At 40.6% G+C, this 12,995-nt stretch overlaps 1 protein-coding gene across 1 annotated transcript in view; it reads left to right on the top strand.

Annotated features, from left to right (window-relative positions):
• Positions 1–12,995, top strand: part of LOC137259384 (aminopeptidase N-like) — a 29,403-nt gene that overhangs the window by 8,572 nt on the left and 7,836 nt on the right. The window contains exons 5-17 of the mRNA XM_067797053.1: positions 1,963–2,083; positions 2,557–2,708; positions 4,321–4,434; positions 5,482–5,616; positions 6,090–6,155; positions 7,082–7,151; positions 7,722–7,893; positions 8,424–8,524; positions 8,722–8,852; positions 10,534–10,589; positions 11,356–11,503; positions 12,340–12,419; positions 12,690–12,800. Of these exons, the coding sequence (XP_067653154.1) occupies positions 1,963–2,083; positions 2,557–2,708; positions 4,321–4,434; positions 5,482–5,616; positions 6,090–6,155; positions 7,082–7,151; positions 7,722–7,893; positions 8,424–8,524; positions 8,722–8,852; positions 10,534–10,589; positions 11,356–11,503; positions 12,340–12,419; positions 12,690–12,800 (1,457 nt within the window). The remainder of the gene's footprint in view (positions 1–1,962; positions 2,084–2,556; positions 2,709–4,320; positions 4,435–5,481; positions 5,617–6,089; positions 6,156–7,081; positions 7,152–7,721; positions 7,894–8,423; positions 8,525–8,721; positions 8,853–10,533; positions 10,590–11,355; positions 11,504–12,339; positions 12,420–12,689; positions 12,801–12,995) is intronic.

Genomic DNA, 12,995 nt, shown 5'->3' with positions numbered 1-12,995 from the left:
ATAATCCTGCACACATCACTTGTGTTTATACGAGTTGTAGTTGGCTTTCCGGTTCAAAATAATCACTGCACATGTGCTATGGGTGGTGAAACCACTTCCCCCCCCTGCGCTGGGGAAGCGTTTTTTCAATCGCGTTATTTTCAACTTCATAACTTTATTTTGCATTTTTGATAATTTGTTACCGAACCGATTCAGAATCTGCAAAGAACTGTTTTGTGTTGCATGTGACCTTGAACCGACAAGACGTACTGGATATACTCTATAAAACGTCTATTGTCCATGCAGCACCAACTGGCATTGTTTCGCTGTATTTCCCCAGTGCCCGCTCTATGGCTTGCGCAATTATTAACCGCGGTGTCCACTCAAGGCCAACCGAACCGGAACGATGACCGCTTATAGAGACAACCTGATAAACCACGTTAACAGGTGTGAATACACGGTGGCCACTTCGGCATAAATTATTGTTTCAACGAGGCAATTACATTTTCGCGGGCATTGTCACTTTGAACACTGATGCATTGTTTATCATCTCATCTGGTACGCTGGTCTTTACGGGCATGTTGATGAATTCAAATTATGGCTCACACGTCTTACATTGTTATTATATTGTATGTATGTAGTATAAGTCCGGTTTCGTCTCTATTCGCTTTCAACCCATGTCGCATGCAAAAACAATGTAGGCTTATTGGGATTAGAAAATGCACCCCGATACTGTTAAATTAATCTTGCACGACGTGAATCCACTAAGAAGTTACAACTGTGTTATGATGAAACGGATGGGAATAATGCATAAGCCTTTTAAATTGTAAAAGCTATAATGAAATACGGTTAAATTCAGACTGTAAAATTCTCGGTTGTCTGGTACTAATAGGCTTTAAACAGGGAAAACGACACCATTTAAAGAAAGTCTATATTAAATTATTTAACGATTGTGTTTAATCTTATTCAACTAAGATAATTCTGGTATCGAAACAAAAATATCAGATCCGTTGATCACGCTAAGTGCTTATTACTTGGAATAAACATGAAACTACCACTCATGCAGCAGTATCATTACTTATACTCTCTACTTTTGTTAAATTAAGATAATTCTGGTAGTGAAATAAAAAATTTCTGGCAGAAATTTCTGCGGGAAAAAAAATTTCTGCCAGAAATTTCTGCGGGAAAAAAATTTCTGCCAGAAATTTCTGCGGAAAAAAAATTTCTGCCAGAAATTTCTGCTGAAATGCATTTTCATAGCCAATTTGTGAGCTTATTAACACGTGAACACATTGGCAAATGAACTTTTCGTGTTCATCTCCTCGAGATCTTTCCAATGATATAAAATATGTCTTTGTAGCTTGCTCCCTTCTGTATGTCAAGTTAGGACTCGCTGGCCATTCCTAAGTTGTCCCGCCCGGCCTTAGCTGTTACACTCTCCCCGTGTAGGGCGCCTTGACCTTTTGTTGTGCTTGATAAACTGTTACACTCTCCCTGTGTAGGGCGCCCTGACTTTTTGTTGTGCTTGATAAACTGTTACACTCTCCTTGTGTAGGGGGCCCTGACTTTTTGTTGTGCTTGATAAACTGTTACACTCTCCCTGTGTAGGGCGCCCTGACTTTTTGTTGTGCTTGATAAACTGTTACACTCTCCCTGTGTAGGGCGCCCTGACCTTTTGTTGTGCTTGATAAACTGTTACACTCTCCCTGTGTAGGGCGCCCTGACCGCTGCTGTGCTTGATGGACTGCTATACACTCTTTGAGTAAGGTGCTTTGGTCTTTTGTTGTACTTGATAAATTGTTGCGCTCTCCCTGTGAAGGACGTCTTGACCTTTTGTTGTGCTTGATAAATTGTTGACCTTTTGTTGTGCTTGGTGATTTGTTCAACAATCTCTGGATCTGTATAGGGCGCCTTGTTGTTCTTGATTCACTGTAATACTGTGTTGAGCATCTTGACCTGATCGTTATAAACTGCTAATTTCAGTATCGGACCTTTGCGATGCCGAAGAGGATTCAGTTTGCAGATAAGGCTCAGATGCATGGGATGAAGATGTTCAACAGATTGTCCGAGTACTTCAAACCTGCATATGTGTACGATAAACTTGGTATGTAGTACAACTTGGAATTAAAGTGAATGAGAGTGTGAGAGTTAGAGTTAGAGAGGCTTTAAGAATGGTTTACAATATCCTTTCATAACATTGCTATGGCACATTGTCATGTATGTTAAATCGAACCCGGTCCCTAGATATGATGAGCGAACGCTTTAACCACTGAACCAACCATCATCTGTCACAATACACAAACAATGGTTGTTGGGAAGACACTTACGTTTCAGATCTTTCACGTTCCTTTGCAGAGGTGTGAAACATCTGATGCTGGCTGGCAATGCAAAGTTATTGTTGATTATATTTCCAGCAAAGTAGTACACTTACAAGGACCACCGTATTTGGGCCTCATCTGAAGGATGTCATAGTCATTGCTCTTAAAATATTGCCTCGTTCGTTGGTATTCTTCCCTTCTTGTAGGCTGAAAACTGCTGATTGTACTTGTAACTACCAATCTGATTCTTGCACTGCAGACAACATTGTTATCCCCAACTTTGTATCTGGAGCCATGGAGAACTGGGGTCTCATCACCTACAGGGAGACATTGCTGTATGAACCTGGGGTCTCCTCAGCCTCCGATGAAACCTGGATAGCAGAGGTCATCTCTCATGAGATAGCTCATATGGTATGTTCTATGTGTCGAGACTATTGGTCTTCTATGTTAAATATACATGGTGCCTTATGCATTATCAATGTTCATACTAACAGAAAGTCAGTTTATCTGGATAATAGAGTCCCTCCGCTTTTAAAAGTTGCTCCCCATCCGTCTGCCTCCTCACTATTCGTGTCTCCTAGTCACCTCTTACTGGTTCTCCTGCCCGAATTCTTTATACCTGTCTGTCGTTATCACATTCGTTAAGTAAACATTTCTTCCCTTCTATTTATTCTTATACCGTTTTTCCTTCTCATTATTCTGTTGTTTCTAATCTTCTCATCTTTCTCCTATATCTTGTTTGCGTCTTTTATTCCCTTTTTCTACTCCGTCGTGGTGAGAATGACCAGCTCTGGTGGGTGACCGGCAGTTTGACTTGGACTTTGAGTTTCTAGGACTTCAGTCCTGTCCCACAACGAAGCACATGACACATGTGTTCTCATTTTAGGCAAGTGAGTTTGTTCAAAATTGTCTCTGTACACCCAGCAGCAAATTAGTACCCGGTGGAATAATTGACTATAACCGTCTAGAGCCTAACAGGCAGCTTGGGTTGTCAAGGGTTGTAATATTCCTGCTTTGAATGTTGACGCTATGAGCATTCACCCAGTGAAAGGAGTTTGGCGCAATGTAAATGCACATATTATTATTATTTCTCTCTGCTCTTCTCCTATTCCCTCTTCTTTCTTTCCCTTCTCTCCACCGCGTAATATCATTTTCATTACACTCTATTCCTTGTCCTACATCTTCTTGTACTCATCCTTCTTCTATTCATCCTTCTATTCCATACATGCTTCTTCTATTCATCCTTCTATTCATCCTTCTATTCTATTCATGCTTCTTCTATTCATCCTTCTATTCATCCTTCTATTCTATTCATGCTTCTTCTATTCATCCTTCTTCTATTCATCCTTCTTCTATTCATCCTTCTACTCATCCTTCTTCTACTCATCCTTCTTCCATTCATCCTTCTTCTATTGTGTTCATCCTTCTTCCATTCATCCTTCTTCTATTGTGTTCATCCTTCTTCCATTCATCCTTCTTCTATTCATGCTCCTCTTTATATCACTGTAGATAGTTTACTGCGTCTCTTGTTCGTTTTTCTACTTCATCGTCCATGCGTCTCTTTTTCTTCTTCTAATCGTCCTCCTCTATGTTAACTCCTTGTCCTACTTCTTCTTGTATTCATCCTTCTTCTATTCCTCCTTCTATTCTATACATGCTTCTTCTATTCATCCTTCTATTCATCCTTCTATTCATCCTTCTATTCTATTCATCCTTCTTTTATTCATCCTTTTATTCTAGTCATCCTTCTTCTATTCATGCTTTTTCTATTCATCCTTCTGCTATTCATCCTCCTCTATGCTCACGTCTTTGAGTGGCATGTTTAGGAGTTGGTGAATCAGATCAGGACAAACTTTATGGGTGGGCAACTTGTTTAATCAGGTGAAGCGGAGTTTCAATACAGCTTTTCGTATCGTTATCCAGCAAGTATACAAGAAGCTAAAAGAAGTTGCTCATCCATAAAGTTTGTCCTTATCTTATCTATGTTATTACTGTACACAGACATTCTCTGTTTTCTTCTCAGTGGTTCGGTAATCTGGTGTCACCCAAGTGGTGGAGCTGGCTCTGGCTGAACGAAGCTTTTGCATCCTTCTTTGATTACCACATTGTTGGTGAGATCTACCCCAGTTGGAAGATGGTAGGTCTTTGGTACACATGGTGACGGGGGCTGTATATGAGGTCTCAGAAATAAGAAAATAACACTATATTGGTACTATTGTTTCGGTAATGTGAAGAATTTGCTCTGAAACACTAGACACTCGGGAACTGCCTTGGACCTGAAACGAATTATCTGTATGCGAAAGAAATCTATTCCTAAATTGTCAGATAACCCAGAAACCAAACGGACAGATATGACATGGGGAGTTTAGATGGACATATATATATATATATATATATATATATATATATATATATATATATATATATATATATATATATATATATATATATATATATATATATATATATATATATAAAGAATACCGAGCGTGTATCTTCAGGGAGAAGTGATTTCAGTTAAACAATATATATGTATATATATACACCCGTGAAGATCAAGGTCAGAATTAGTCTACAGCAACTCAGACTTGCCGTTAGAGACTATTAACGGGATCGGGTGGTCAAGCCACAGGACCTCGTGTCATTTAGGGGATTAAAGGTATTTTTTAAATATACTTACATAGTGAGATGACCCCCGTCTTGAAACGCTTCACAGTGAAGCTTTTCAAGGCAGCTCAAAATTTATATTTTTTTCAAAAGAATGTTTAATCCTCGAAATGACACGAGGGCCTGTGTGTCAAGCTTTCAATAATCATCTCACGGGGACCATTTAAAGAAATAAGATCAAATTAGTGTTGGACATAAAGATCAGTGCATTACTTCACATCTCGAATTAAAATGCATAGCATCTTGAATAATCACCCACCGGTGAAGATACGGGTTAGAGTTGGTTTACAGTAAACCATTCTTGTACTGACTTGACTTGACACTGATTTGACTGACGGTTGCGTTGATCGGTGATCATTGTGTTGATCACTGGACTGTCTGGTCCAGAGTTGATTATCTACATACAACCGCCATATAGCTTCGTTTCTTTCTTAATTGCGACATTAAACATACACGCAAACAAACAAACAAATACACAGATAGGAAGAACACTTCAGTATGATTTGATGTGTTTCAGCTGGACATGCATGTTGCTGCCAGCACTCACGGTGTGATGTCATCCGACAGTCTGACGTCATCGCATCCTCTCACTGCTGACGTCATGTCACCGGCAGAGATCAGCTCTATATTTGACAGTGTTACATATTCAAAGGTATAACGTGCTGTGTTTTGGCGGATCGTTAAACGAAATCACCATGACCAGAAACCTGTTTTAACGGCTCGCACCAAAACAACATGTAGATCTAACATTTATATCTGAATACAAATTTTGAGATCAGTTTGATCCACACACGAACACAATACAACTGTGGTTATCATATAATGAAATAATCAAGAATGTTGTCTTTGACAATTTCAGTAACTAGGACAAAAATATACGGTGACGAATCTCTGGAACATTTTTCCATTTCCCCTCAGAAGAGAGCCAGATTTAGCTGTTATTAAATCAAATCTAAAGACTTGTTCCTTTGCTGAATGTGAAGCATATGTATGTATGCATGCATGTATGTATGTTTGTATGTACAAGGTGAAACCTATTTCCCGGTTTTACTTTAAAAGATATGCTTATCATTATAAGTGCTGCTGAAATTGATATTACTGACAATGACTCTTTCTCTTCACAAGGGCGCCGCTATAGTCCGCATGATGAGGCTTGTGATGGGGCAGGACCTATTCATTAAAGGGTTGAACGTGAGTTGTGTTGTTCACAGAGAGGCAACATATCAATCACTCTGTGACGAATTAATTGTGATCATTTGAAAAGAAAACTTCCCGAGTTTGGTTTCAACTAGTTCACATACATGTCCAGGACAGAAATCAAGTATACTAATGAACATAATTATTATTATTCATGCAGAGTATCAAGCTGATATTGTAACTTAATAGCAAGTTGAATCGAAGCTTAAACTTGATAAGTCATACATGCTCAGTGGCAAATTAATTTTCTCTCCATACCTGAGATGTTGCGCCAATACATGTTCGTGCTATTCTGGGGTTTATCAGCACTCAAGATGATGGGTAACTTGTTCCCATGTAAAGTCTATTGGAGAAAGACTCGGAGTTTCGGTATTAACAGATTATTCAGCAAGTCACTGCTTCCAGAAACAGAACACTAGGTAAACAGTTGAATTTGAATTAACTACAGCGTTTCGGGCAGTCCGATGAAAGATTGTTTGCTTTTATAAAAAATGAGGCAAAACAGTGTTCACCAGAGATGTCTCTTAGGATCTGATTGTGGACACAGTAGAATATTCCTAAGACGTATAGTGAGCATGGTGTTCTACCTGGTACTGCACAGAGCATTTCCGCCGTGTCAGCTCTTTCTAGTACCATATATACGTTTATAGTTTGGCATGTAAAGCATTTTTGTAAATAACTTCATCCAGTGATCCAACCGATCTCAAACTTTGCAAGTGGATGTTTTGTCAGACAACCTGATCACATTGTAAATCACCGACTTTATGCATTTGTATGCAAGAATCTATCTATGTAAATGTCAACAAAATAAACAGCAAAACGCTTAAATCTTGAAGAATGAGGAAGTCAAACACCTGTAAAACCGTGTCCACAGGCATTTCATGCCAAACTATTGTAATGCTGAAATTTCGTCTCACCAGCGGTACCTTGCAACAAATGCCTTTGGCAATGCTGAACATGACGACCTGTGGAAGGCCTTGACAGAGATAAGTATATTGACATCGTTTGTTATATACAGTGGAAGCTGTCAAAACCATCATCTGTCCAATCCGGCAAGTTGTCATACCAACTAAATATCTCATTCCCACCCATGTATTATACATTTACCATCAGCACTTTGTCTAAACCGGATTATTTCTTCAGTCCCCATGAGTACCGATTTAGACAGCGTCCAGTGTACTTACGTAGCCATGACGATGGTGACACCGTATAGAGTTCAATTCTCAACCGTACAACTTGCGAAACACATTTATGGTGCTCTATCTGGAAAGTTCTCAAAGTCGTGCGTTTTCTAACACCGTTTGACCGCTTTCCACAGTTTCAGTTGTAGCGCGGCTTTGGATATGTATTGTTGCAGGTCTATGTGTTGTTGTTTAATGGGAGTATATACACCAGAAAGAACATTATCCACTACTGCGTTTTACCACATACAAAACTCATTTACATGACCGGGGGAGGCCGTGTGGCCTAGTTGGTACAGCGTTTGCTCGTCAAGTAAAAGATTCGGTTCGATTCCCTACCTTGTTATTGTTATTGTTATTCCATCGTGTTTTCAAGAAGCCCGGGTCAGTTCTGTACATCTGAATATGACGGAGATTATGGACCCCTGGGCCACTCAGATGAACTACCCCGTCGTCCATGTTGAAGTAAGCCCAGGAACGGTAACTCTAACACAGGAACGATTTCTTACTTCCGGTGGGGACAGTTCCAACCCTGATTCCGGGAAATACGGGTATGATATGATTTACCCATCAATGTACAATGATGTATATCTGATTCAGATGTGTGGAGTGTGTTGATGGACAAGGTTATATTAACATGATGTCTTCAATGAAAAACACTAAACAACTGCACATACAGTAAATGCCAAAAGAAACGTTACATCCCACCTGCATGAATTACTGAAAAAAAGAATTACTGAAAAACTATCTGACAGATGTAAGAAGATGATAGCTTACAAGAAAGCTAAACAACATAATGTCAGTTCGCAAATGCATTCATATTCAGGTGAAATGCATCGTTTTCAGAAGACTAATATTGTCCTATTTTCGATAATTGCAAAATGAACCAATTACAGTGATTTAGATGTCTATAAGAAACGTTGAAATAAGATTCTGCTTTCCGACAAAGATAAACCATTAAAGTTTCCATTTTTCAAAGATTAAATTGTGCAACAACTGTTGTAGGAGATGGCGTTTCTTTTTGCATTTAGTATATATTCTTGTCCCAAGTATTCGCTAATATGTTAAGTACCCCATCTAGGTACAAGTGGACAATTCCCATCACATACACAACAAGCGACAACGTCAGGTTCACCACTGCGGCTTCTGATGTCCACTATTTTATGTACCACGACGACAAACGTGAGTTGTAGAGAAGTTACAATCAGATGCAAGGTGTGAAAGGTTTCGTGACTGAGTGACCGCCCTATATTCATTGCCGTTTCGCTGCCTCTGACGTAGATAGTGTAGTACATTCCAGACTTTCACCATGTCGTGTTATAACTGAAGTATGCTAAATCTGACTCACTAACTCACACTGGTATGGTTGTATGTTAAAGTGGAGTTGAACGTCGATGTGCCTGCCGGTGGCTGGATCCTTGTGAATATCCAGGAGTGTGGTTTCTTCAGGGTCAACTACGACATCAACAACTGGAACAACATCATCAACACCTTGTCAACAAACCATGCGGTAATATGATATGTAATGATAAATTTTATCCCAATATTTTCATATGTCATGTTGACATCTTTAAACTACTAACATGTATTGTTTACAAATGTATCGTAAAACTAGCGTAGGAATTTGAGCGAAGCGTCCATCTGACTGTGAAGCGCCGAATGGCGTGCATCACCATTCATTTACCTGTACTTCAGCATAGAGGATTTCTTCTATGTCAACTCTTTTGGGGGAAAGTTAAGCATAGATGTTTGAGCAAGTGTTTGTCTGTGCTAGATGACGTCTTTCTCCTCTTTATTAAACAAGTGAAATCAGTCGGACTGATTAATCGTGTTGATAACACTGCGATTCATGCCGTGCGCTTATGTGTCTATAAAATGTATATGATGTATTTCCATAGACTGATCACTCACTTACTCACACACTGCCTGACTGCCTGACTGCCTGACTGACTGACTGACTGCCTGACTGACTGACTGACTGACTGACTGACTCACACACTCACTTATGTGTACCACATAGGTCAAGCTTAGCATCTCCGCCACTCAGATCGCTGGCGCGTGTTGTGACATTCATATCGTGACCAGTTGTTGTGTTATTGTTCCATAGACTGATCACTCACTCACTCACTCACATACTCACTGGCTGACTGACTCACTTATGTGTACCACATAGGTCAAGGTTAGCATCTCCGCCAGTCAGATCGCTGGCGCGTGTTGTGACATTCATATCGTGACCAGTTGTTGTGTTATTGTTCCATAGACTGATCACTCACTCACTCACTCACATACTCACTGGCTGACTGACTCACTCATGTGTACCACATAGGTCAAGGTTAGCATCTCCGCCAGTCAGATCGCTGGCGCGTGTTGTGACATTCATATCGTGACCAGTTGTTGTGTTATTGTTCCATAGACTGATCACTCACTCACTCACATACTCACTGGCTGACTGACTCACTCATGTGTACCACATAGGTCAAGGTTAGCATCTCCGCCAGTCAGATCGCTGGCGCGTGTTGTGACATTCATATCGTGACCAGTTGTTGTGTTATTGTTCCATAGACTGATCACTCTCTCACTCACTCACATACTCATTGGCTGACTGACTCACTTATGTGTACCACATAGGTCAAGGTTAGCATCTCCGCCAGTCAGATCGCTGGCGCGTGTTGTGACATTCATATCGTGACCAGTTGTTGTGTTATTGTTCCATAGACTGATCACTCACTCACTCACATACTCACTCACTCACATACTCACTGGCTGACTGACTCACTTATGTGTACCACATTGGTCAAGGTTAGCATCTCCGCCAGTCAGATCGCTGGCGCGTGTTGTGACATTCATATCGTGACCAGTTGTTGTGTTATTGTTCCATAGACTGATCACTCACTCACTCACTCACATACTCACTGGCTGACTGACTCACTCATGTGTACCACATAGGTCAAGGTTAGCATCTCCGCCAGTCAGATCGCTGGCGCGTGTTGTGACATTCATATCGTGACCAGTTGTTGTGTTATTGTGTACGCCTTATATTATTTTTATTTTATATTATTTTTATTGAGCAGATCTCTCAAAGCATTACTATTTCTTATTTTCTTTATTTAGAGAATCAGATGATATCATGATATCATGAATCAGATATCATGATGATATCCTCCACCACATTTTTCTTTATTTGTTTTCAGATAATAGACCCCATAAATCGAGCACAGATCATCAACGACGCTTGGAACTTAGCCAAGTAGGTTGGGATATTTACTTATGTCTTGCATCAGCGTGTAAGACGTCATGTAGAAGGTGCAACGTCATTTAGAAGCTTTTCAAATGGTATACCCCAGAATTGCACTAATAAAGGTTTCGGTTCTGCTTCTGCTTCAACATGATGGAAGTTAACGTTACGTTATAGTGACGTAATCCTACCTGGTACCCTTTAAGTACACAAATGGAGAAATGTAACGCATGTTACATATGGGATTACACTTTCTAAGCAAAGTACAGATTCTAGTAGTGTTGAATAACATCCAGAATTCAAAGAAAGGTCCTCACTGTCAGGCACCTAATCGTCAAAACACTAAGTCAGCGGTCTAACCCACTCAGCCTCTCGCCAGCTTACTTAGAGAGTGTTATCGCAAATATGTTAACTTTGACCACTTTCCAAATGATTTAGACAAGCAGTTGTCCAACCTCTGTTTGTGTAAAAAACCGCATTTGCTGAGTGCGTTAGGTGCTTGACTGAGTGTGCTTGCAGCTGTCAGCAGTCACTATATCTGGGCATAGTCACCTCGTCTCCGTGTGTGTCATTTGCCCGACCGATCAACGGGGTAGGGTACCGTAGTGGATAAAGCGACCCAACGACCTGGCTTCGATCCCAGACATGAGTACAATGTCTTAAGCCAGTTTCAAGTGTCCCCGCCGTGATATTGCTGGAATGTTGCAAACGCGGCGTAAAACTGAAGTCACTCACTCACTATTGGTATTTGCTTACACAATGTTACTTGTTCTCCCAGAGCAGGGATGCTGGACCAGGATGTTGCACTCCGGACTGTCAACTACCTAAACGGTGACCTGGATTACGCCCCTTGGAGAGCCTTCCGCCGGGAACTTGGCTACGTGGACAATATGCTGGAGCGTACGCCCCTTTACGGAATGTTCGAGGTGATGCATGAAATGCGTTAGGAGAGTGAGTGAGTGAGTGAGTGAGTTTAATTGTACGCCGCAGTCAGCAATATTCCAGTTATATGGCGGCGATCTGGAAATAGTCGAGTCTGGGCCTGACAACCCAGTCATCAAAAAGCATGAGCATCGATCTACGCAACGGGGAACCGATTACGTGCCAAGTATTTCAGCGAGCCTGACCACCTGATCCCGTTAGTCGCCTCTTACGTCAAGCATAGTAGCCTTTGGAGGCAAGCGTGGTTTACTGAAGTCCTATTCTACCCCAGATCTTCACGGGTCCGCCTATTGTCTCAAGCATGGGTTACTGAAGATCTGTTCTTCCCAGGTAACCCGGATCTTCACGGATCTCAGTTAAGAGAAAAGATTTAAGTAGCCAGCGTTCCATGGTCCTTAACACTATAGCTTAGGACTCAAGGTCATACAAATATTAATTCACTTAAAGTAGATATTTAGGAATATAACACAGCAATATAGTTAGTGGTAATATAGTCCACCTGGGACGCTATAAATCCATGCACACCACTTGCTCTAGGAGCACATATCCAAGGGGAGATGAGAGAAGGTGCACAGAGGGCAAATCTGAACAGGAAGGTTGTGAGTTAAACAAGCTCTAGTGGCTGAAAATACACTGCTTAAAGTTAAAACGCTTCTCGATAACATTTTCAACATTTTCAGAGACTTTCATGTACGTAGGAGATAATTGCAGTAGTAATGTGAATTAGACCATTAGTAGTCCAGTGTATTCACCTTTTGGTTTAGAATTTACACAACACAATGAAATGGCACCGTTCTGCAAGACTAACATTACATTTTAGGACTTCATGAAGAAGACCGTGGAGATCCCCTTCACAACACTTGGTACCAATATCACCGAAGATATGACGCCTATCGAGAAGTACGTGTGAAGATTATGAATGTTATCAAGCAACATATAGCAATTGTTATGTATTGTACAAGCGCAATAAATCTTAAAGGGCGGAGGCACATTTAAATTTGAAGGTTTAAATTTGAGGAAAACGTTTGTTCCAAAATAATGATCTTTCTTGTATTACCAGTAAAAATGTATAAAACATGTCTTATTCCTGCTTATGAACACATTTATTCCACAATGGTCGGCACGATGTCAACCAAAAGGGCCTTGTAATACCATGTTCGTTCTTTGTAGGATTAAGATAGCGCAGATGGCGTCCGTGGCGTGTAAATACGACTACAGCGACTGTGTAAACACATCGGTGAGATTGTTCGCCATCTGGATGGAAGATGGAACCAACAATCAGTAAGTAGCATATAAGCCACCGTGAGGGTTTATACATGATTGCATCTATTCTCAGAGGTGGACGTGGAACATGTCGCGATGAAGAATATTGCTTGTATGAATTTCGAGTCTGGAGACGCCATAAAGGGGGCATCCTTTTGTTCCTAATGCCCATCGATGGCCAAGATAGCAATGGAAACCATCTTGCGACATCTT

Source organism: Haliotis asinina, chromosome 13 (genome assembly GCF_037392515.1).
Source record: "Haliotis asinina isolate JCU_RB_2024 chromosome 13, JCU_Hal_asi_v2, whole genome shotgun sequence".
NCBI classification, from domain to species: domain Eukaryota; kingdom Metazoa; phylum Mollusca; class Gastropoda; order Lepetellida; family Haliotidae; genus Haliotis; species Haliotis asinina.
The sequence above is the reverse complement of the archived record's forward strand: the minus strand, read 5'-3'. Positions and strand labels throughout refer to the sequence as shown.